Source organism: Pseudopodoces humilis, chromosome 8 (assembly GCF_049639895.1).
Source record: "Pseudopodoces humilis isolate 2021_Gansu_Grassland_sample_001 chromosome 8, ASM4963989v1, whole genome shotgun sequence".
Lineage (NCBI taxonomy): Eukaryota > Metazoa > Chordata > Aves > Passeriformes > Paridae > Pseudopodoces > Pseudopodoces humilis.
The window spans coordinates 33,280,446-33,306,136 of NC_142207.1; the positions used below are offsets into that span (position 1 = coordinate 33,280,446).

At 41.5% G+C, this 25,691-nt stretch overlaps 1 protein-coding gene across 5 annotated transcripts in view; it reads left to right on the plus strand.

Moving 5' to 3' along the window:
- The window catches only part of UNC80 (unc-80 subunit of NALCN channel complex), a 123,452-nt gene that overhangs the window by 26,239 nt on the left and 71,522 nt on the right, over positions 1–25,691 (plus strand). For 2 of the 5 annotated variants that reach the window (XM_088058805.1, XM_088058806.1), the window contains exons 12-24: positions 1,252–1,520; positions 2,141–2,500; positions 3,257–3,403; positions 5,245–5,392; positions 6,780–6,928; positions 9,508–9,674; positions 10,361–10,462; positions 12,437–12,645; positions 13,182–13,288; positions 13,753–13,852; positions 17,993–18,165; positions 23,670–23,882; positions 25,076–25,211. In XM_088058805.1, coding sequence (XP_087914931.1) covers positions 1,252–1,520; positions 2,141–2,500; positions 3,257–3,403; positions 5,245–5,392; positions 6,780–6,928; positions 9,508–9,674; positions 10,361–10,462; positions 12,437–12,645; positions 13,182–13,288; positions 13,753–13,852; positions 17,993–18,165; positions 23,670–23,882; positions 25,076–25,211 — 2,280 coding nt within the window. Of the gene's footprint in view, positions 1–1,251; positions 1,521–2,140; positions 2,501–3,256; positions 3,404–5,244; positions 5,393–6,779; positions 6,929–9,507; positions 9,675–10,360; positions 10,463–12,436; positions 12,652–13,181; positions 13,289–13,752; positions 13,913–17,992; positions 18,166–23,669; positions 23,883–25,075; positions 25,248–25,691 lie in introns of all 5 variants that reach the window. The other 3 variants (XM_088058804.1, XM_088058807.1, XM_088058808.1) reach the window with 3 other exon arrangements.

Below are 25,691 nucleotides of genomic sequence, written 5' to 3' on the forward strand. Positions count from 1 at the left end.
TTTGAAATAAACTAAGCAAAAAATCAGTGAAACAAAAGAAATCTGCCCTTGGAAAATGATCAAATTTGGTAGCTCAGGAACAAAATATCCTAATACAATATTTATTGTTATCTTCACAATACAAATTCCAGTGAATGCCATTAAAAAATCACACTTGCCAGAAAGAAATTCTCTGATACAAGCAGCTAATTGCTGCCCTGATCATTGACCAAACTGTGGCTTAGTTCATGGTACTGCTGTTGGTCCTAGAACTTTTCTCCTAATTAACAATGCCAGTTCAGTGCTAGCAGGACTGCACAAGCTGTCAGGAAATGTGATTGCCACTCTGGTGAGTTGCTGCTTCCATAATATAACCAGAGCCATTGCTTATTAAATGTATTAGATGCAATTAGTTTATGAATTAGAATATATTTAATAGCCATAGGAAGAGGTTCTTCGTTATTCTCTAGCCCTGTTACTATACTGGCAACTGGTAACTGGCACTTGGTGGTCTAAACAGCCCTAGGGGGCACCTAGTATCTTTTTGCACTAGAGGGTAGGTTTAAAAAGCACTAGGTGTGGGAAATTACTAACACTGTTGCCTGGAAATCAGCATGAGTTTTAAAAACATGAGGCATCCCTGATAAAAATTTGCACTTACAGCCGGCTTGGTAACCTGAGCAATTCCAAGTTCCTGTCTCTGAACACTGTGAGTTTAAGACTGCAGTACCTTTTTCATCAGACAGCTATGCATTTTGGAGATGGTTTAGACTGTCTCAGGTACTGTTTTTTTCAACTGGTGTGATGAAATTTTCCAAACTGATGCGACTCGGAAAGCTGTTTCAAATTTGTGCTGCAGTTCCACTACTTTCACCCCTGCCTTTCAGCTGCAGAATGCTTTCTCTTTGTCTTGCAGGGGCACTGCTGCTTTTAAGATGAGGCACTGGATTAATGCAGGGAGAAAATTCCATTTGAATTAGATTTAGAATGTCTGAGTTGCCTGAACTACTTGACTTCCCATTTAGCTGAGGTCAGCTTAAGCTGCCAGAGAACTGAACTGCTAGAACAAGCTTGGGGTTGTTCTAATTTACACTGTCTTAAAAGAGGAAATGAGTTGATGCCCGTACTCATGATAGGAATTAGGAACTTGTGTTTTCTTTTGGAATTATGAGCCAATTTAAGAGCTGCTCGCTTTAGACAGGCTCAGCCTCAATCCTCCATTCCATAACTACAGAGGTAGGAATTTACAGGCAGCTGTTTTCCTCCCTGCAGTGCGGTCCCAGATCTCCACCATCACTGTGGCAACCTTCAACACTACCCTGGCCTCGTTCAACGTGGGGTACGCTGATTTCTTCAATGAGCACATGAGGAAGCTCTGCAACCAGGTGCCCATCCCTGAGATGCCCCACGAGCCACTTGCATGTGCCAACCTCCCCCGCAGCCTGACGGACTCCTGCATCAATTACAGCTGCTTGGAGGACACGGATCACATTGATGGAACCAACAGCTTTGTCCACAAGAATGGCATGCTGGATCTCTCGGTAATTGGCGAGGAATGAGGAAAGCCAGGTCCCTCTTCTGTCAATATAGCTGTACCATTGAGAGCAGGGGTTTGATGGGCTTTTCCTCCACCTGTTTATATGACTTCTCTCAGCAGTATATAAAGGTCAGTCAGATACATTTGTGCATATCCTGAAAGTCTCCTCTGAGACACTGCAACTCCTGTTACTCCTTGCAAGGAGCGCATGTGCATGTGGAATGCACACATTGGATCTGAAGTGGTATTACGTAATGGCTGTGTTCCTGGGGCATGCACCAAATTCCCTATAAAATAGTATAATACTGAGTAGCACCTTTCTTCTAGCACCTTAAACCTCACTTTTTCTGCTTTCCCCTTAACAATTTGCCAGCTCTTGGTGCACTGTAGCAGTGTTCTCAGGCTCACAGATGTTATCTCATGGTTTTCTTTTCAGCCTGACAGTGCTCAGCCTGTGGATTCCTGTCTGGCATCTAGATTGTAGGCTTTTGGTGTTTAGGGTTGTGCATTATTTGTTCAGAGTTTGTACTGTAATGAGTTTCTGGAATCTAAAATTTCCAGGCACTAAATATTACTTGGAGGGAAAGTAATTCTGGCTTTAAATACGGTGTTTGAATCTCTCAGGTGGTCCTGAAGGCTGTTTACTTGGTTCTGAACCACGACATCAGTTCCCGGATTTGTGATGTGGCACTGAACATCGTGGAGTGCTTACTGCAGCTTGGCGTGGTGCCCTGTGTGGAGAAAGTTCGGAGGAAGAGCGACAACAAAGAAAATGAGGCCCCTGAAAAGAGACCAAGTGAAGGATCCTTCCAGCTTAAAGGGGCTGCTTCTGGTTCAGCTTGTGGCTTTGGGCCACCTCCAATTAGTGGAGCTGGAGATGGAGAAGAAGAAGGAGGTGGTGGAGGAGGCGGGGGTGGCGGAGGTGATGGAGGTGGTGGAGGAGGAGGAGGGCCATATGAGAAGAATGACAAAAAACAAGAAAAGGTTTGTCTTCCTTCTCTCTTTGTACAATTCCAAATGTACTGTAATGTCTGTTAAGACTGAGCATGCATGTGAATGCAGCTGCCCTTCTGTCTTGCTCTGGTGCTCACTTGGGATTCTGCTGAGGAAACATGATTAGCAATTCAAGCACTGTAACTATTCCAGAGAAGCAGCTGCCAAAAATGGAGTTTGTGAGCCTGGCATGGACATTTTCAATATCTTGACAAAGTGTTTGAAACCCTCGATCACAATGATTTTTTTTTTTTCAGGTTTATTATTCATAACTTGTAAAGGAAAAATGGAACCCAGTGTGTGCACACAGTTTCTTTTATTTGATTACTAGAAGTCATACATTTTTCAGTATTGCTATGAGAATTGGACAAGAGATGCTATATTGCTGACCTCTGAAGTTGCAATTTATAGTAGTGTAATATCTAAGATGTTTTTAAAAGATGCTTGGTTTTCTACTCAGCCAAGCCAACTCTGTTTTTCAGGGATAATTTTTTGAAGTAAGTTCTGAATGGTACGCATAGCAGCGTGTAGGGACTTCACATTTAGAGCATAACTTTTTGATGGGAGCTCTAAGGGGTCTGGTCTCTAAACTTGAAAAATAATTGGAGTGAACACTTCTTGGATAACAACTCAGTAATGGAGTGCCTGAGATGAGAAATGGAAAGCAGTTTGTCAGAAGTAAAATGCTAACAAAATGCCAGTGGTTGTGCCAGGGTTACACACCGTCTTTCCCTCTGTGACCCTCAGGATGAAGGCCCATCTGTCAGCACCCATAGGCTGGCACTCACAATGCTGATCAAAATTGTCAAGTCCTTGGGCTGTGCCTATGGTTGTGGAGAAGGACACCGAGGGCTCTCTGGAGATCGCCTGAGACTCCAGGTATTCCGGGAGAATGTAAGAGAATTAAAGCTCATTAAAGTGTCCCCCCCTTGTCGACATCAGCTGCTGAGATCGCTGCCTGCCCTCTCTGTAGCTTTCCCTGTATTGACAGTAAATGTGTTGCTTTTTCCCCAGCTCACAGGCTGTGTTGCAGCCCAGCTGTTAGCAGATTTTCAGCTGTAGTGTTGCCTTCCAGTCCCTGGGCTTTCTAAGAGCACATCTGGGGCCCAGGGTGCTTCTGACCCCCCCAGTGGATGGGTTGGGACGATACACGGGAGCAAATCCCATGTGTGAGCTGGTGTTAGCAATTTTTCCCAGGACAGTACCCCAAGAGTATGCTATTTACAAGAGGTGCAGCTATCTTGGGGTGCCTATGTAAATCCAGAAGTCTAAGGTTGTAGGTATTCTTTCCTAAGGGTGATTAGGATTGATTGCTGCTGGGCTGCTCCATCAGCTCCTGGTAGTTGGAGTGCACTGTATTTGAACTGTATTTGTTCTGCTGTTCTGCAAGGAAGTAAAAGGCTCACTCTTGCCCTTTTGAAGGATATGGTAGGTCATCACTGTTGATTCCTGATTTTCTAATTTTCTAATTTTTAACTGAGTTCTGCCCCAGTTAAGGCATTGGAAAGGGCCCAGAATGTAGCCCAGACATCAGCTTTAATCCAGAAGAGTTTGAGATTGGTCCAACTCCTGGTTAAATGGGGGCCTTTCAAAGGCCTTCTCAGTGCATGCCTCCTCCTCACCTCGTGTGCTTGCAGAAGGGAGCATTTTTCATGACTATAATGAGAATTTACTAATCCCACGGGATGCCTGTGAACCAGATTCTTCTCCGTGGCTTTAGTTAGCTTGGGCCATGCCAACAGAGCTATAATTAGGTTCTGGGCTCTGAGATTGATTTCTCAGAGATGGATATGCTGCTCTGTATCCTTGCAGCGTTCTTGTGTTAGCTAGATTTCCAGGTACTGCAGGAGTGCACACAGCTGGACAAGATGGGGTGAGAGAGTCCCAGTGGGAACACTAGAAAGGTTCTGCATAGAGCACTGGTCGAGCAGGTACCATATTCATCACAATTTCTGTTGGAGCTGAGCCAGCAAAGCATTTAGACCCATGCATAACATGAAGTATAAATGAATATGTCTCTTGGAACCAAGGTTCTTATCAGGCCCATTGAACTGAGGAAAAATAATTTCCTACATGTGTGAGTCTGCTGCATTTTCTGTGTGTTTGTCTGGCCAAACTGCTTTGCATGCATCATTTGTGTTGACTGCGTGGACAATCATGTCTGAGTTTACTGAAAAATTAAGCACCCTATTGTAGATAACAGCAGAGTTCATGTTTCCTATAGAGATGATATTTTAGATTCTTTTAACTCCAGGCTGCATGGGGTCCCAGTAGGATGGGTAGTTTTGTGATAAGAAGTTGACAATTTTAAGTAAAAAGTTAGTGTTTCATATGATGTAAATTGGTCATTGGGTATAGGTGCATTCAGTAGATTGGGTCTGAGCTGGAGGGTGAAAATCAGATGCCTAAGGCTAAAAACCTGTTCCACCAAGGCACTGAGCATTGACAGAGGTGGTACATTCCCAGTTCATTTGCATCCAGTGAGAATTTACTTTGGGGTTGGACAGGGGAAAAGAGAACTTGAGATACAGCTGGTAGTGGCTTTATCACCACCTCAAAGAGCGGCGCACTCTCTTTTGTGTTGAAATTCTTGTTGGCTCCAGAGGTGAACCTGTCTTGTTATGGGACCATTCAGAGACAGCAGAGCACTGGCTAAGTGCAAAATTACCTTGCTCTTGCTAGCAAAACTTGAACATGTACTTTGATGTGATATGATTTGATGGACACTGTTGTAGGCCCAGAACTGCCTCACCAAACTGTACAAACTGGATAAGATGCAATTCCGGCAGACGGTGAGAGATTATGTGAACAAGGATTCTCTCAATAATGTGGTGGATTTCCTGCATGCTTTACTAGGATTCTGCATGGAGCCAGTCACTGATAGTAAGTATACCTGACAGCAGAACCTGTCACTTGTGTATTCTTAAACTGTGCCATCAGAAAGAAGCCACATTCTTGTCCTTTACAAACTACAAAATGTGATTTTCTGCTCTCAGAATATATAAACTGTATCCTTAGCCAGTGGGGGTCAAGGGAGTTGGACCACTTTGGATTTGACCACCCAGTGATCTTGCCCTGAGATCTCAGAGCACGCAGAGCACCTGAAATTGAAGGGCTCCCTTTGATTCATCCTACCTCCTGTCTGTGGCTCTTCACAGAAGAGATTTTCATTAAATGATACCTCAGGCAGGAAGTTTTCTGCTTCATGACACGACAAGGCACCAGGTGGAATGGCCTGTTTAACACACGGTTTATTCTGAATGGAGATATAACTGAGCTTTAAAACCCTCTGTGGTGCCTCAGATGAGGGAGTAAGCAGCAAGAAAGGCTTGAATGAGCAAGAATATGGACACACAGATGGATGTGCCTGCAGTTATAAATCTGCATGCATGTGTGCATATAGGGAGGTTTGAGGATTTTTTTAAATTAGGAAAATTATATTATAATATGTGCTATATTAGAACAATCAAACATTTATGCTTGGTCACTGCATGAAACAACAGTTAAGAATGACTGTTTACAGAGGAGGAATAGCTCCTGGGGGGGAATCTGACTAATTAATTAAAATTAATGAAAATTAATTAAAAACAGTCTTTGATGTCAGAAATTTCAGAGATGGCATCAAAGAACATTACATAGCCATCTTTCATGAGGAAGATTTCCACATGACATTTCCCTAAGTATTCAGCAATTATTGACTGGCTTATTCTTTGGAGCATGGCAGCTCATGCAGCTCTTGCAAGTCTTTTCTCTCATCTCAGGAAACTGGGATGGTTTTTAAATTCATGTGAATGTGTAATTATTTTCTGAGTCTTTCTGAAAGCTTGGTGTCCTTGTGTACTTTCCAAGAAAAGCATTCCCACAGTTCAAAGGATTTTCATTTCATGGGTGTTGTCACTTTGCTGCTTAATCAAACATCTCTTATCCCTTAGAATGGTAACTAGAAAAGCTGGAGTTATTTTTCAAATTTTAAGCCTTATTCTGCACTTCTCTAAATGAGAGACGTGCATTAAACAAAGCTAGAATTGTCCTGATATTTTCAATCCTTTTTCATAATACAGCTATTTCTGGGAAGCTTTCATGCTTATCATTTGTTTTACCCTTTGCTTCTGCTATATTTTTGTGGGGTGGGATTGTGAGAACTGAGCACAGGATATTAGGTGGGGATGTGTCCTTGTCTCACGTACCCTAATCCCTTTACATCTGTCTTTAAACTCTCTCTTTTGAACTGCTCCCAACAAGATGGCTTTCTTATACTTGAATTTTACAGATAAGGCTGGATTTGGGAATAACTTCAGCACAGTGGACAACAAGTCTACAGCCCAAAGTGTAGAAGGTATTATTGTGAGTGCCATGTTCAAGTCATTGATCACTCGCTGTGCATCCACTACACATGAGCTCCACAGCCCAGAAAACCTGGTAAGCACTTGATGCCACATTAACAAACTTACTTTTTCACTTGGGTGTCATGAGTGAGACTTTGCAGTGAACAATTCATTCAGTTCATCCAAATCCATGTAGCAAATGATGGTCCATGTAGCCTATAAAAATTATACGAATGTGATGTCCTTTTGCATGTCTGGCTTGGAACCTGGGGTCTCAGACAGGAAAAAAGCTGGGCAGTCTGAAAGAAAATTTCTTCTCTGTTCAAGCAGCTTCTGTGGTGTTCCAAGTGGATAAGTAGCACAGTCTGGAAGGATTAATGAGCAAGAAGAGCAATGAATTCTGGTTTGTATCAGCAATAGCGTGGCCAGCAGGTCCAGGGCAGTGATTGTCTCCCTGTACTGGGCACTGGTGAAGCTGCATCTCAGAATCTGGGGTCTGTTCTGGGCCACTCACTAAAGAAGGACACTGGAGTGCTACAGCATGTCCAGAGAAGGAAAATGGGGCTGGGAAAGGGTCTGGAGCACATGTCTTATGAGGAGCAGCTGAGGAAAACAGGGTTGCTTAGCCTGGAGAAAAGGAGGTTCAGGGGGGACCTTGCTCTCCACAACTTCCTGACAGGAGTTAGCAGCAAGGTGTGGGTCAGTCTCTTGTCCCAGGTAAAAGTGACAGGACAAAAGGAATTGATCTCAGGATGCATCAGAGGAGGTTTACATTAGATATTAGGAAAAATTTCTTCACTGAAAAGGGAGGTCAGGTATTAGGCTGCTCAGGGGAGTGGTGAAATCACTGTCCCTGAAGGGATTTGAAAGATACATGAACATGGAAACAGGGACATGTTTTTTTGGTGGACTTGACAGTTCTGTGAATCTTGAATCTGGTTGGATTCAAGGATGTTAGCAGTCATTTCCAACCTCAGTTATTGATTCATTTTATTAAATCAGTTATGATTCTAGGGCCATAGCTGCCATGAATCAACCTTCAGCAAAGTCAAAGGCAGTTCACTTGGTTAACCACATGGCCCATGGGTGCCAGACTTTGTGAATTACTGAACAGCAACTGAATAGATCTTCCCAAGGCTTAGACAAACGTTCAATTTACTGAACACGTGGAGGAAAGGAAGGTGTTGCTTTTTGCTATGCACATTCTGTCTTCCCAGAGCAGTCAGTGGGCTGGATGACATGAGTGCTCTCCCTCCAAACTGGTGTACTCAAGCAGCTAGGCTCAGGCCACCTGCTTTATCATCAGAAATCAGGATTTTTGATGGAAGCAAACAAGAAACATTCTTGTATTCGTGAATCCTTACAGCAGAGGTGTAGAGACACTGAAGCCAGCTGAAGGGGCAGTACTGCTCTGTGAGGTGAGGGGAGTAGGAGAAGGAAAACCACACTAACACCTTAAACCAAAGGTCCAAATCCTCTAGTTCTTATGGATATTCCTCCTTTGGAATGTTCAATCAAAGTTATGTTTCTCATCAGAGTTTGTTTGTTGGCATACAGAAAAACATGCCCCATTATTTGACCTAGATTAGGAGCACCAAGTGTAAATTTTTCTTATAAACTGTGTATCTTTCTAGACTCTATTTTAGTGTGTAAGGTGAAACTTATCCCTAAGGGTAAAAATGTTATATGTGCCTGTATGGAGAATACAGCATGTAGAGCATGTGTGCAGATTTGTTGTTGTTTTGTCATTCTTTAAAGTCAGTCTTGTGGTCAATATCTTACTTTTTGAAAAAGCCTTAATCAGGATACGGGTGAAATTATAAGCTTGTTGGGTTATTTTTGTTGTTTTTGTTTGTTTGGGTTTTTTTTGTTTGGTTTGGTTTTAGTTTTTTCTTTGTTTTGTTTTGTTTTTTTGTGGGTTTTTTGTTTGTTTTTGTGGGGTTTTTTGTGGGTTTTTTTGTTTGTTTGTTTCTTTGGGTTTGTTTTGTTTTGTTTTCCTTTGCTCCTTGCTAGGAATTTTCAGAATAATTCAAGGTTTTTCAAGAAAGCTCACAGATCAAAAATCAAGCCCTGTAAAACTGTTCCCTCCATCCCCTTGCCCTCAGATATAGAGGTGATTTGCACATCACAGATGTGTATGAATGTTCAGAACTAAAATGGGCCTTGAGTGCAGAAGGTAGGCTGCGGAATGAGTGAGTCATTCCTCTCTCTTCATATGATGTGAAGCTCTAAAATAATGAAAAATAAAAAATCCCAAGACACCCACTGGTTTTGAAAAAAATGTGCAGTTGTTTGTACTCTGCATCCTGTCATGTGCATCTGAGATATTTCATGCCTTTTAAGTTTGTGGTCTTGATGAGTGGTATAAAACAAACTTTAAGTCATCTTTGTAGCTCCCTCATTTCACAGGACTCTTAGTCTCTGATACCTCTCCATCTGCTGTATCCCACTGCAGATCATGTTCCATAATAACGCTCCTCCCTGTCTGCTTCTTCTGAGTGCACTATGAGTTTCCAGCCAAAAACCACAAACCATATACCTGAAGAGCAGATCACACAACAGCCAGAGGAGAAGTAATGGCCTGGTGAAGTACCTCAGGAACTGTTGACTCTCACTGCTTCCTCAGGAACTGCAGACTGAATTTGTTCTTTTTCATGGTGTCTTGCTACTCAGGGCTTGTACTGTGATATCCGACAGCTGGTCCAGTTCATCAAGGAGGCTCATGGGAATGTATTTCGGAGAGTGGCGCTCAGTGCCCTCCTGGACAGTGCTGAAAAGTTAATACCAGGAAAAAAGACAGAGGAAGCAGAGCAAGACCCAAAACCTTCTGGCAGCAAAAGGTGGGTATCAGGAGGGAGAATGTAAATGACTGACTTGCATATGACTCCATGACTATCTGTGCTGAACACAAATGTAGGAAGTCCAAGGGATTGTTTTGTCTTTATAGCATGTCACTTCTTGATGTTCAGACTTGTGCTGTGGCAGCAGCCTCCTTTGAAATGTAATGGTCTGAGACTGCAACAAATTTACAGAGAAAAGCATTGGCAGTCTCATATAAGAGGCATAAGAGAACAGTGCTATGGAAACACAGGGATAAGGAAAGGTTAAAAGAACTAAGAAGCAGAACACTCTGTGGATGTACTTCTTAATATGCATCACATCCTTTGGGATGTGTACCTATTTTTCTGACAGGTAAACCCTGGTATGTAAAACAAGTCCCAGAAGAAATCTAATACTGACATGCTTCTTTACCAAAAAGAAATTTCCTCTGGTGCTTTGATGAATTTGTCATATTAAATTGTTGGGAAGAAGGATTAAGAAAGTTGAAGAACCTGCTGAAAACCTTGGCTTTGCTGCTAAGAGCTGATGCCTTTTTTGGGAATAATATGTACATAAAGACAGTAAATTGCTAACGAGAGGGTACATCTCCAAAGCTGCTTTGCAGGTTTCCCTATCCAGTTCTGTGTGATGACCATGAGATGGGCCACCCATTTCCTTTGGCTGATGATTTATCTTGTCTGTACAGATCTGAGGCAGGAAGTGTCATCATTGACAAAGGGCAGGCCTCAGCTGCCCCTGATGAATGCCGGAGTTACGTCTCCAGCCGCCCAATGCAAACTCCAGAGCAGTAAGTAAATACTGAATTGTTCAATGTGTTAGTGCCAGCAGCTTCCTTCTGGGGTTAGCACAAGTGGACAGGATAGCAGACTTGGCTGTTTGGGTGGTACAACAAGCTGTTGAGTGTCCACACTGGAGCTACTGCAAACAACCAGGTAATGCTTGTTTTTTATTGCTGCCATCCTGGTTTTGACAGGGAAACAGCAGAGATTTTCAAATGACAGTGCAGTAGATTTGTTACTGGTGTTCCATACTGCCATAGCAGTGAATAGGATGTTAATTCCTCAGAGAATTAACCACAACTGTTCTCCAAGCTTTGTTTGTGCTCTTGGGTGATGATTTTATTAATTTTCTACTTCCAAGTTGTTGCTAAGGGTCATTAATGCTTCAGTGAGAGCCAGCCCATTCCTGTCCTGCCTTGGGCACACAGTCTCTGAAGAGAGCTGTAGTTCCCTTTTCAGCACAGGGAATCAACCTGCTGTTGGCATTGTACAACTGAAATCTATGTACAAAGAAATTTTGCCATTTACAATTAATTAAACAATACTCTCAAGAGTTTTAGAAAATTCAACAAATGGCCACCGGTCCCTCAGTAATTTTGGGCAAGTCATTTAACTCCTCTGAATATATGTCTGTCTTGTTAATGAGCTTTGAGATGCACTGCATGAAGACATTGCTTCTACAAGGGCCCAGAGCTCTACATCACATATTCTCCTGCCTTACCTGAGCCCACAAAGTCTCACTGTGTCTGAGACAGCAAGGATAACAAAGCCTTTTACTGCTCTGGAGAATTCAGGCAAGTTCTTTGTCTCTGAGCCCTGCCATAGGCATGGGACATCTCAAGAATATAGTAAAAAATTTTGTCCCAATTCCAGTACTTAATGAGCAGGTTCACAAATGGCTGTCATGATGTCCTAAAGCTTTCTGGTACAAATGCTTGTAGAAATTACTAATGTGGTCTTATAAACCTAGTTCATTTTGACATAAAGAAAGTGGTTTACTTTCATATGTAGAAACTAAAAATTGGAATGACATGAATGGAGAGGAGAGCTTAAACAAGTCCTGCCTTTGACTCATATTTCTAGCAGTAACTCTTTTTAGGGGTGACCTGTACTCCAGATTGCTCTCACTTCTCAGGTTCTTAATAATGGTCAATTAGGCCTATTACATGAATCATTTATTTAATAGACACAAATTTAACTGTCTAACTAAGTAAGTTTACTTACCACACAGGATAAACAAAAGAAGCACTACTAGTGATTAACAATTCAGTGCACTATAATAACAAGATACCTATATTACTGCTAGAGAAGAAATAGTATAGATTAGGATTCAGTGTATCTTACCATCCAGTTTCTGATGGGGCATACAGAAAAAATATTTTGCTCTCAATTTCTGGAGAAGTAACCATGAAAATGCATCCAAGCTTGGGGAGGGAGCCCTACACATTTCCAGGGAGTGTGTATGTGACTTCTGCTTCCATGAAAATTTGTGTAGCTTTTGTAGTTGTAAAGTGTCTCTCAGTTAATGATTCCTCGCTTATCCCTTTACATCTCACTCTCAAGGTCAGGGATGTTCATTGTCAGCTGGGGCTCTCACCTCTTTGGCACCAGAGATAACTCCCTTTCAGGCATCTCTCTGGTCTGGGTTATCTCACCCATATGCACCAGCTGGACAGAGCAGATAAGCTTTCTGTGGTAGAGGAGGGGATGATGACAATGTTCTGCCACAGTGGACAAGTGCCTAAGGGTAGAAAAGATGGTTATTCTGTGTCTTGAACAATATCGAGTGTGTTTTCAAGCTTATGCCTCACTAAGAACAGTATATTTGGAGTTCAAAATGAAACAGCCTCAAGTAACAGAGAGGTTGGGGGGGGTGGGGGGGGCTGCAGAAAGGAGCTCTCATTTCCCTGAGCATCCAAACTTCAGTTTGGAAATACAGTTTTGAAATACACGCTCCATGCTTTGCACACTTTCTGTTCCAGCGATGAGCAAATCCAAGGGGCCAATCTGGGACGCAAGGACTTCTGGAGGAAGATGTTTAAGTCACAGAGTGCAGCGAGTGATACCAGTAGCCAGTCCGAGCAGGACACATCCGAGTGCACCACGGCTCACTCCGGAACCACCACAGACAGGCGCTCCCGCTCTCGCTCCCGACGGATTTCCCTTCGAAAGAAACTCAAACTTCCCATAGGTAAATGTATGTCTCTTTCTCTTCTCTATACATATTGCATGTGCAGAGAAATTCAGCTAGACGTAGCTGTCTTAAGAAATACTGCAACACAGTTCCTTTTTGCCCATATATTCTCTCAAAAGAAGCTGTGATTTGCTGCTCCTCTCCATTTTACAGATGTGGGATTGAGGCAAAGGAAAATGTAAGCAATTTGCCAATGATACCAAGGGATATTTTGGTCAAAATAGATTATTGAAACCTTTCCTCCCAAAGTATTAGGCTAGTACTGTAATCTCACAGGCACTGTTCCTGTCTGTAGAAGAGAGATATTCCAAATTAACATTTGTTAGACAGAGAATATATCCGTTCCAATTCCCAGGACCTGGCCTTGCCTGCCAGTTAATACATGTTACATGAAAATGTTACCTTATGCTTTTCTCCCATTTTCCCACACCTTAGTGTGGCCACTGTGGAGAAATATACTGCAATTGCTAAGAAATAGAAATAATTCTAGAAATAATTTTTAGATTTGTACTGAGTGGATTGTTCTGCAACAGGGAATTGGCTGAAGCGCTCCTCCCTCTCTGGCCTGGCTGATGGAGTGGAAGATCTCCTAGATATCAGCTCTGTGGACCGTCTCTCCTTCATCAGGCAGAGCTCCAAGGTAAATGTGTCAGGCTGCATTGCAGGGAGTTTGAAAAGGCAGGGTCTGGCTGGTTTTAGCTGCACATTTTTACTCAGTATGGACTTTGCAGATAACAAGAAGTCTCCAGAGTAAAGCCATGGGAATTTGACACCGAACTTTTGTAACTCATGGTGAAGACTAGGTTAAACTTAACCTGTACTGGTCAGTCTGCCCTGGTGCACTGAGAGGCAAGTGCAGGCTCTGTCAACACACTCAAGCTTTAATTTTTGGTCACACTTCTCCTTCCTTCTTTGTCCTTTCACAGCCTGTCAAGAAAGATCAATCCTTTAAGCAGAAAGCTTAAAAGATGAAGTGCTTCAGTGTATGTAGATCTGTGCAGACGCAGTTGTGTCACTGTGGTGACCCTGCAGATGTTTGTGCCTGACCACTGAGGCCAAGTCCAGCTGTGGCACAGGCTGAGCAGCCCCTCTGTCCCTGCACAGGTGAAGTTTACCAGCGCAGTGAAGCTGTCTGAAGGAGGGGGGCCGGGAGGAGGCCTGGACAACGGGCGGGACGAAGAGGAGAATTTCTTCAAGCGTCTTGGTAAATGGCGCACCTGCCGAAGACACCCATCCAAGCTTCATCACACAGAAGAAAAAGATGGTTAGAAATCAGGGTTCTCGTCTCCTTTTTTATTTTCTTTTCTTTTTTAATCATTTTAAAAATATATTTATTTCTGTATTTTACCCCTTTACCCTTTTTTTTTTTTTTTTTTTCCTGCTTTCACCATGGTTTTTGTCTCCATTGTAGCCCTCTCTGATTTTTTAGTCTTTGTAACTGTTTTCTTTCCCTTCCTTCTTTCTTTTATTTTGATTTAGAAAAAAAGCTCTGGTACTTTTTTTTTCCTAAAAAAAATCAGACTATCCAAATAAAATATACAATACAACATTTGGGCTTTTAAAATCAAATTAAATTTGGTCAATACACTTGAAAAACGAATGCTTGTTTCAAAGCACTTATTCAGTTCAAAATCAGGTGTGTAAATCTTCAGTTGTCCAATGCAACAATTCCATCAGTTTTTTTGTTTAGTTTTGTTTTTTCAATTTGTAACTATTTGACAGTTTTATCAAATATCAGCACAGAAATGGAAAACCCTACACAAACCTTTTTGTAATTATCTCTTTTCTTCTGTGTTTGCATGTCTAGTCTCTGCATACCATTCGTTAGGGATGCCGTTCCTTTTTCTTAGCACACAACATAATAATAAAAACACTCCTTTTCTTTTCCACAGAAGTGTATTTAATTGTTATGTATATTCAAAGTCAGCAATGTCTGAAAAGTGACTTTATGAATAATACAAGATGATGGTATAATCTGTTTTAAAATGTCATGCAGTCATTGACATGCTCATGTCATCAGCTCAAAGCACATCCTTCTTGTCAGGGAGATAACCTTGTATCTTGAAGCTCTGTTATTTTTTTTTTTAAGACAACGCATCCAGATTCCCAAAAATGCACAAAAAGGAGTCAGTTTTATTTTTTAGCATGGTTTCTGTAGTTTTACAATATGCTATGTTTTCTGGCATTACGTTTGGTTTTCTTCTGGCATTACACTTTGACATTGCATTGTGTGCATTTTGCCATCACCTGTCCCAGGCCTGAAGTGTAATGCATGGAAGGCATTTTTAAGACAAGTGATACTTGCAAAATATGAGCATTTTTTGTCACTGTAATCTAGTCATTGTCTGCCACTGGTGCACGGTGGTGCTTTTCAGTTAGCTCCTAGATAAGAGGTATTGTTCCTTTGTGAGAATGCATCAGTTCAGCCCCTTGTTGTAGTCTGGTAGCATTCCCCAGGGATGGAAGGAATTAGTTTCTTCATCCACTGCTTTGTGCTGAAGTAGGTATGAAATTCTTCCACCATGTTTCCTCCCAGCTCTCACTGGTTAAAAACGGCCGAGGGGCAGTGAGAACTTCTCAGACTGTCTCAGCTCTTTTTGTGAGATAAACTTCATATTTTGTTGCAGAAAACAATTGGTTTTTTCCTCTTGCTAATACAAGAGTAATAAAAGTTTATAAGGCAAAGAGTGATTTTAAGGAAGTTGAGTCACTTTACCCACAAGGATCTCTGATACTCAATGAAAGACAAGAAACTTTAGTAAAAATAGTTGTGTCTGCCCTGTGTGTGTCTGTGCTTGCACGTGCACGGCAACATCAGTGTGAGGCCAGTTCATGGTGGGACAGTTTATAACCCAGTAGAACAACAGCAGTACACTGAGCCTTCAAATATCCAGTGCTTCTCTGTCTTCCATACAGATAATTAATTTTTTTGTGCTTAACGAGGAGAGAATAGAAAGCCTTTTAATGGCGGATGAGCGTACTGTTAAATCCTTCAAGATCTGACCCAAAAGCAGTGTATTGGAATCTCTCTCTGCCTTTTCATTTTTGTAATTCACAGTGTTATGCTATCACTTTGCTCATGTTTTTTTCCATGTGGTGTTTCCTCTTGTGTTTTTGGGTTTTTTTAAACAGCAGACCAAATTTAAGAGGAAGTGGATAAGGGAGAAATAAATAGCATTAAACATTATAAAATGTAGAATAATTTGTGACATCATTTATGAACTGTAATCTTCATCATGATTTATCATGTAGACCACTGGAAATTCTGTGTTACATATGTATTTAAGCATACATATATGTGTGTGTATCTGTATGTGTGCATATGTATACATATATATATATATATATATACATACATATATATTAATGTGTAAAAATATTTATTTTAATGATCTTTTTACCCATGCCAAGAGCAAAGCACATAGGCATGAGCATTTGCATGAGACCCATGCCTTTGGGCACTTACTGAAGATGCTGTGACCACAGAAGTTGGTGGCTCAAGCTCAAGCTTGCTCTGAAGGGTGAGCTCATGGTCACAGAGGGAGCGACTGTGGGGCAGGAGCTTCTGTGTCCTCCTGTGTTAGGAAGTGGTCTCTGCTCTTTGGGGGAGATCTTCTGCAGGCCTGAGACATGAATTAGGTCAGTGAGGGCTGCCCTGATCGCAGCAAGGCCACTCCAGAATGAGCATAGCAAGGGACAGTCACCAGCTGCCTCTGAAGAATTGTCTTGTAAAGCTTCCACAAAATGTATGCCACTGAGCTCAGATGGACAAAAGCTCTGCTAGCTCTTTATGGTGTGGGTTAGGGACATGCCTTAGGCAAATTTCTGTTCTTTATCTCACACAGGCTTAACAGGGGCCTGAATAGGAAACATTTGTTTGTACCTCAAATGACTAAGAGTTATGGCAGTCATAGCAGGAAGGCTCAGATAGATGTAAATGCTATAAGGAAACAGAAGGACTTGGAAGGATGCTTGTGGCTACTTGCATCTGTAAGTGTTCTACTTGTTCCTTCTGCTTTGTTTGATCCATTTAAACAAAACATTTTCCCAACACAGGAACTTTTTGTTTGCTGGTAACGAGGTACAGCTTCACTGGAGAGAAAAAAAGACAAGGAATGTGTAAAGAAGTCTCTTGAAATTTGATATACTTCTGTCTTCAAGGGAAAAGTGAAGATCTACATTGTCATTTTCTGTTGTGACTTTTTTTGTGGTGCATAAATGCTTTCCAAGCAATTCTAGGGAGTGCACACCCAAAAGAACTTTGAGTTCCAGCCATTCTTCTTTCCTGAAGTAGTAAAAAAGTCCTGTAGAGCTGATGTTTTTACTCTTGTCTTTCAAATAATCTATGTTTAAAACCAATTTTGAATTCTCCACTCAGTGTTCTCTTCTTCAGTGCTTTATCCTTCAGTGTTCTGTAAACTTTTGTACTTTCAGATGTAAACAGGGACAGTAATGTGGGTAAAGACAAAAAGCCCAGAAACTGACCATGCTTTTTTTGGCCAAACACTTTGGCCTTGAAACAGCTTTCCTTATTTCTAATCTCTGTCTTTCTACCATTCTCTCAACTCTGGCTACCAACTGCATAATGATCTTCTGCACTAGAAGTGCTAATTTGGATTTTTTAGTGCTAAGCTGATTGATGATGTGAACTCTATACGCAGAGATTCAATTGTCCATGAAGTGGGATGCCATCTTCATTTTTGAATGGAACTCTTTTCCATCCCAAAGTGTAGAAAGACCCTTCAAGGGAGAGAGGCTGGAATGATGAGAATCTGGGAGTTGAGGCCAGTCTCACTTTTCTCTTTGCTCTTGTGGTAATTGCTGATGTATGCCTGAAAAAAGGACAGTGCTTGATTCCCACATACACATTCATTACTGGTTTTTCTGTCCTAGTAGATGATACATGACTAAATTGATCCAATTGAGGAGTAAGGGTTAGGCATGCTGCACTTTAAAGTAAACTTAAAGGTGACAGAGAAGTAAGGTAGGAGATTATTAAGGAAGAAAAGTCTGTAAGCAAGATATCTGTGTTAAAGAGGTGGGGAGGAAAGACAACATCCTAATTCATCTGTGTTGGAGTAGGTCCTGGGCTTCCACACTGGGTATGGTGGAAATGGATACGGGAAGATATGCCAGAATCTGACTAGTTGTCTATCTGTTTCATGGAAGTCATGAGTATTGTAAAAATAAACCTGTTATCTTCAAGATAACACAAGGAGAGAAAGGGATTTGCACTAAGACTGTGCTCATCGAGATTTTTGTTCCCCATTTTTTACTGGTGAGAGACTGTGTCCCCTTCTCTCTACCCCTCCCTGCATCCCCTCTGTATTCTCTACCTTTTCAGGTTGCCATAGCTTTGACGATCACTTGACCTCCAAACAAGAAGGAGGAAAATCCAAGAATGTTGTGAACCTGGGAGCCATCCGCCAAGGCATGAAGCGCTTTCAGTTTCTGCTGAACTGCTGTGAGCCAGGCACCATCCCTGATGCCTCCATTTTGGCAGCAGCTCTAGATCTTGTAAGTCATTCTTGGTCTGTTGTTACCTGCTGAGAGCATGTGCATTTGTGGCGGTCCACCATCGTTCTAATGCTCCTCACGCCCCCACACAAAGAATGGAAAGCATCACAGCAATGCCAGCTGGTGGTGGTGGAGTTAGCTGGAGCTTTAGCATCTGTGAGTGGACAAGTTTGCAGACAAAATGGATCCATTTTTTATTACGTGGCTCCTCATAACTACATTATTGCCAGTGCAAAGCTTGCGTTGCTGTCTTCATACTTTGCTCACAGATGCTCTGTTTCTGCTCCTGCTGTCAATCTACAGAATAAGGATTGAAGATTGGATAACTGCTTGGAGAGGTGCAGGAATACCACTCTCAAGTTCTGGCAGAGTTAGAAATACATTAGGCAACACTGAACTATTAGTCACCAGAGCCAGTCAGTGGGAAAAAAAATTACATCAGTGTGCATGCTTTTAAATGTGGATATTGCTGATTTTCCAGTGCAAATCAAAGAAGTGACACAATTCAATCCCTTCTTCCTGATATTCTGTGTCTCCTTCCTTCTTATCCTTGTGGTTGTGTTTTCTAACAATCCTTCCCATTTCTAAAGCTGTGGCCTTCAGCCTGTGGTTCGTGAGCCAGTGGGGCTCTGTGAGGTGTTTATGTGACAAGCAAGGAGTGTGACAAACACAGCTATGAAAAGCCAGCCAAATATTAGCAATTTCTCTGCATGCTGCTTTTCTACTTCCATAAGTGTTTGCCTGTGTGCAAGCTGAAAAAAAGATTAAAAGCCACTGCTCTCAGAGCATCCACACGCTCTCTACCCCTTTTTTCCCCCACATCCCCACCTCTCACCTGTGTGACTGCTGTGCCATTTGTTCTCAAATTCAGGTTTTTTTGCTCGCTGCTGGAGGTGTCAGGCTCATGGACTCTGCCGTCCTGGGAGCACTGTGCCCTGACCCTTGCTGCATCGCCTGTTCCATGGCTGTAGGGATGTGCACTCCTCCTTTGTATCTTCATCTTAACCTCGCATTACCTGGTCTGCAGATTCAAGCATGTCTGCATTAGTGTTGGTCTGGAGTTGCTGTTGTTTTCAGTTCCCACCTAGCTCTACTCTTTGGATTGGTCCTCATCCATTTCCAGCTCATTCACTGTTTCCCACATTTCCTGCCACAGATTGTTCTTCCTCTGGATGGGAGCTGTGAATGCAGTGGCTGATAGAGTAGCTCATCTGGTGGCTCTTACTAGTCAGGGTTGCAGTGAGCTGTCCCTATTGCCTGTAAATCCCTATTATGTCCCTATTGCCTGTAAATCCATTACTTAATTCTTAAATTTCCCAAATGACTAAGTACAGACCAGCTTACTCTGTGCCCATGCATGAAGTCAGCTGGGAACTGCCAGTGAGAGTGAACTGTTTGAAGATGTCTGACTTTCAGAGCTGACTTTTGCAAACTAAAATGTAACTGTCTCTCCATTCCACTGAACAATGCAGACAATTTTGGTATTAGAATTTCTAGAAGGCCTTCAGCTAAAGATGAAGGAAGCCTTGCTTTAATTATAGCCTTGGGAAACTTCAAGTACCTGTTCAGTTAGCATTTTTTTTCTACAAAGTATTGGAGATGTACAGAAGTTAGGCAGTCACATGCAGTGTATATTTTAAAAGATGACAGCCTGTCATCTCACTGCATTGGTTAATGGCAATGGAAAGTTCCCACGTTATCTGTCACTAGAGCACACTCAAAAGAAAGCATTTCTGGGTGGTTTCATTTCTGTTTTCAGGCTTTTGAAGTGATAGTTTGAATCAGGTCTGATGCAAATAAAAAGCTTCTTAAATCATTTTATCCAGCCTAGTTGCTAAGGCAACCTTTAAAAAATGACAGTTCCAGGTTCAGTTCTTCCATAATTTTTCTGAGCATGCTTTTTCATGAAGGTTTGCAAAATTATATTCTTACAACAACTTTGAGATCTTTGATCTGCCTGGGTGTTTGTACTGTTTTGCCACACTTATTTAAAGAAATTAGAACAGTGAAACAAATGATACATCCTTATGGAGCTAATAATTTTTTATGTATTCAAATGAGTGTTGCCTTAGGTTTAGTAGCTATGCAATTAACATACTTTCCTAGAAGCAGCATCCATACTTGGCTAAATTTTTAAAACTACAATCAATATATGGATATGCAAACATTCTGTAATAATTGATACATTGCAGACAGCTTCATCTTTATGGCCCCAGCTTAAGTCCAGACTTTGCAGTAGTAAAATTGATTTACTTTGGCATATTTCAGTCTATGCTTAAGTTCATGTCGAGGGTTCCAATAAACCACTGCCTAGGATTGGTTTACTATTTCACCTAAAGTATCTTAATTAAACTGCTGTAAATGACCAGCTTTTCTTTGACCAGTACAACAGTGTGTGACACCTGTCAGCATTACATTTCTCCAATAAGATGTGTGAGCTCATTTGCTGAGATGTAAATATTTTATCCTGGTTGAAGTGCAATATATTTTCTGGTAGGATTCTGTTTAAGATGACTTATTAAGTACTGGGACAGTAGAAGCAAAGTGTAAACTGCAAGAACACTTGTCAGTATCCTGACTCCATGTCACCCTGGGTCTCAGGCAGACTCTGTATGTCCCATGTCTCCATGTCCCTGTTTCCATGGCAGAAATATTTCTCTGTAGAAGTGCTTATGGTTGGGAAGGAAGTCAGAGATTGCTACAAACAGGTCCTAGTGTGAAAGACTGGGAAGAAAAACAAGGAACTGTGTCAGGGATTGTACTTGACCATTTGGTAGATGTAGTCAGAGAGGTCTGAGCTAATTGAAACAGGCAATTCTCCAAGATAGCGGTTAATAATTTACTTGCAACCTGTTTTCATATACCTGCTAAGACAACTTTCATGCCAGACTTACTTTTGCTTAGACAAAGCAGAGCTACCCAGTCAGCACCTTTTGAGAGTTCTCAGATTTACTTTGGCATCTGTTAGAACTATACTGTTGGTATTACATGCCTTTCTTTTCTGTCTCGAAGAGACCAGAGCCAAAAATGAATTTTTGCTCAAAGTGCCATGTGAGCTTTAAGAAGGGACTCAAGGAAAATTACCACTGATTGATTAGTGTCGTAAAATTCACTGTTCTTGAAAACAAACTGGACATAAGTTCTGTGTAGGCATAAAACTGCAGAATCAGGTTTACATGCACAGTAATGTAATGCTGTGAAATTCCAAATCCATTCTGTATTTGGTTCCTTCCACCCAGTTCATTTGCTCTTTAGCACAAATCATGTTATCTGTTGAAAAAATTCAATGGCATGACTTGAATAGTTAACAAACTGGTGAATTTATGTCAATTTATAAAGTAAAAGAACGATTTTCAAGGTGCAAATAGTAGGTCTAATCTTAAAAGTGGACTTGTGAAGAGTTGCATGGGCATGGACAGACTTGTGAGAGTATTGCTGCTGTGTCAGGTTTTGACAGTGACCACAGTAACTTGTGTTCTTTTCAGCTACACATCACCTGCCTGATTATTTTCTCTCCATTTGTGATGTGTTTCTCTGTTGTGTGAATCCATCTCTGTTCATTCTGTCACATCTTCATCTTTCTCTTGCTGCTGCTGCTTCAGGTTTCTCAGAGTCTCAGGTAAGCAACCACAGGGAGCTTGCGCTCTATGATGTTCAGAAAGTCCCTAGTACAGGAGGTTTGTTCAGTGATTTTTAAATAATACAGTGATTTTTAATTAACCCTGCTCCTCCCTTTTGCCCCCCACCCTACATATCCTCCTTTAATTGTGGTAGTTGCGTGCTTTCATAGTTCTTACAGCACATTCCTTTACAGGATTAAGAAATTTTCACTTTACTGCTAGTGAACTAAGCCAATAGTAGACTGAGGCTGGGGCTTTATCTCTTCATGTATGTCTCCATGGTTAAAGTTTTCCTTTGTGAGAATAAAAGAATAAAATCCTCAGCTATTCTGTGTTCCATATTGCATATGACCAATGAACAGTGTGTAATGTTTTTCCAGGTGCTAGCTATTGTTTTGTTTCTGGTTAGTGAGTGTCTGCATTCAGCTTTCTGCCTTCATCATCAGAACATCATGGCAGCTAAAATCTTCCCATTCAAGACAACCACTTTTCCCCCTCCAACATTTGTAAAAATGTGACCAAAAGCTGCAAATGGATGTTTTGGCAATCTTTTCTTAAATCAAACTTTAGGACCATTGGTCCAAAATTTCTTTCAATTTGTTTTCAATTTTTGATTAAAACACTCATGTAGACTCTCCTTAATAATGTTCAACAGACAATCTTAGAGGGTCTCAGGGCCTGTCTAGTATTTATAGACCACATTTGATAAGACCTTCTTTATAAGTAGATCTGCTTAAATTATTTCATTTAAGCTGTCAGCATCTAAAAGTAAAACTAAAACATGTTTGTGCTTTGTGAAATCCCTGTTAGTGAGCCTTTTAAAGCCAGCTGGTAAGGCATTGTTGTATTCTTAGTTTTACAAACTGCTGATTGCAGGAGTTTTGGTTGTGAAAATTGCAGGAAGAAAGGGGGAAATGGAATGGAAATTAAGAGAACCATTTGCTTTTTAGTCACTTTTCATGTCTGTAAGGATGTTATTTTGGCAGTTTAGACTGCTGGGGAAAAAACTACTCCTGATTCTAAAGGGTAGTAAGCCCATTTAGGAAACAAAATTACTGTGTCTATTTTTTGAACATTTCAGAAAGTTTCAGAAGCATTCCTTAGTGATCTAACATGTGTCCTGCTGGGTGATTTAATACAAACTAAGATACACTCAGTATAATTTCTCCCATTAAAGTGATTCTTTCAAGCCAGGGACAGGAGGATTTAACTCTGGAAACTAGTCAGTCCTTTAAAAACTCAGCTGCCTGTTGTTATTTCAGTACTGAATTGCCTGGCACTTGCTAAGGTGATTGAAATTCGGCCAGTGAAATTTTGTTGACTAACACCAGAGTAATATATTTTTGTTTCCACAGATAGTAACTATAACTGCAAAATAGTGCTTTCCCTAGTTTTAACAAGCCTCCATTTATGCTTTCATTCCCAAGATTCAGAAGCAGAACCTAAAGTGACAAATGCTAGGATTTGTGTGGCCATGGTGTCATTTGCTCCTGTAATATTTGCAGCCTTAGCAGCAAAGGTGAAAGTAAAACTCGATTTATTTGTGCAGTAACAGTGCTAGATGCATGCTTCTGCTTTTGCACTTAGATGGTTTCTGAAGGAGGACATTACAGAGGGGTATAATGTTCTTTCTAAGGTCATATTGTGTTTCTTTATGCTGCTCTGGACTGAGCAAGACTGTTCAGTGTTTATGAGCTTGCTTTTAGTAGCTCAAGACTTACGCAGAGAGACTCTGGTGTCAGCTTTTTAACGGAGAGATTGCTCCTACTGCGTGACTCCTTGGCAAGCTTGCAAAGAAGTTTTCAAAGTGCAGGATGCTCTGGTGCTGGGGGAGTTTTCCCAGTGTGTCTTTGCTTTTAAAGTGGCTTTTTCCAAACATTTCAGGAAGCTCCTGTGGTGGCACGAGCAGCCCTGTTCCTGGAGTGCGCGCGCTTCGTTCATCGCTGCAACCGCGGCAACTGGCCCGAGTGGATGAAGGGCCACCATGTGAACATCACTAAGAAGGGGCTGTCCCGTGGCCGTTCCCCTATTGTGGGCAACAAAAGGAACCAGAAGCTGCAGTGGAATGCAGCTAAGCTCTTCTACCAGTGGGGAGATGTGAGTGTTTGCTTCTCTTCTACTTACGTTAAAAAAAAATATGGCAAAATAGAAAGGTAATTGGATCCTGTGCGGAATTTCAGTCCTTGTGAGATGGGGACTCAGAAGCCTTCCCTTCCAGCTTGCACTTCACAACCTTCCAGGATCATCCCTTTCTTAAGGGAAGTCATTTTGCCAGGACATGTTCTCTCCAAGGATCTGTTTGGCCCATTCTTCCTTTTCCCAACACATGTGAATGGCTGAGGAAGAGGGAAAATGTGGGCTGTGATACTACTTTCTGTTTTTCTTGTTTGCAAATATATTTAGCCCAGGGTTTCTTGAGCTAGGTGTGGTGCTGTATATTTAGCAGTGGGTTTCTCTTTGCCATACTTAATTCAGTTTCTCTTTGCACCCATACAGACTGTTAGCACTTATAATTCTTTGGCAAGGAATTCTACAGAGCTGCTATGGGTCACGTAAAAAATTGTCTCTTTTTGTTTGGTACTTGAATCCTTCAAGTTTTATTTGATTGTGATCTCTTACCGTACAGAAATGAGGCAATTGCCTTATCTGGCCCTGTGAATGCCACTTGCTATTTCCTTGTAAAGCCCCCGGGATATAATTGCAGAACATTTGACACGTATACAGGTCATTTCTCACGAGTCAAAATAGTGGGAGAAGTTCCTTTGACCGGTTACAGGTATCTTTCTGGAAGTGAGCTTTGTGCTTCTCACCTGAGCATCATGATTCCCATCCTCCTCACCCTCCCCCCACCCCAAAAAAAAAAGAAGACATTAAATCCAAATGCTTATGGGAATTTAAAAATCAGGTTCTGCCTTGCTGACCCAGGTTCTTGTAGGTTAAACGTAGGTTCTTGTACAACCACATGCTTCTCAGTGGAGCACATTGTAGGTCACCTCAAAATAAAGCTGACCATATCAATACATAAATCCCACCACAAAACAGCCCAATCTCCTTCTGCCTGTTATGTGCCAGTTTGGAGAGGTTTATTGTTTAACTAAATTTACTAAAAGTTTTCATCCTGAAATTTGACACTGCAAGATTTTGTTGAAAAAAGGAGAAATAAATTATAGTTTTGATAGAAATTAGTCTTCTGTCATCCCTTTCTCCTCTTTAGACAATTAAAGGAAAGCCAGGGCATTCTGGTTGGGCTGAAATTCTCACCTCCTGTGCTTCTCTTTCCCCATCTGCAGGCGATTGGTGTCCGCCTCAATGAGCTGTGCCATGCTGAGAGCGAGAGTCCTGCCAACCTGCTTGGCCTCATTTATGATGAGGAGACCAAGAGGCGCCTGAGAAAGGAGGATGAGGAAGAAGACTTTTTAGATGACAGTAAGGAGACTCCCTTTACTACAAGAACCCCCGCTTGTAAGAACCTCTGTTTTAGGAGCACTTAATATTTTTTTTTCTCTTTTCATTTTCTTGCCACTCAGCTGTATTTCCCAGTCCCTCACTTTCACCCCCAGCATCCTTCCCTGTTCTTTTTTGTGCCTGGATGTAAAACATGACAGATGTGTAGCAGTACTGAAAGAGTTGGATGGAAAAGGGAAGGGGAAACCAGGCAGTGAGGAGCAATTCCTGTACACAGAAACTGCTGTTGTAAGCAGGGTCATAATTTATATAACTTATTTCTTGAGTCTTGCTGTCACCTGAGTGTCAAAAATGGTTCAGGTTCCTTTCCTCACAGTTACTTCTGCCAAAATATTTGTGGAAGATCAGCTGCTTCTCCATTTCTGAGCACTGAAGGGTCAACTCACCTGATGTGAATTGGCACAGCTCTGCTAAAGGCTTTTGAATCTTGACTTCAGTATG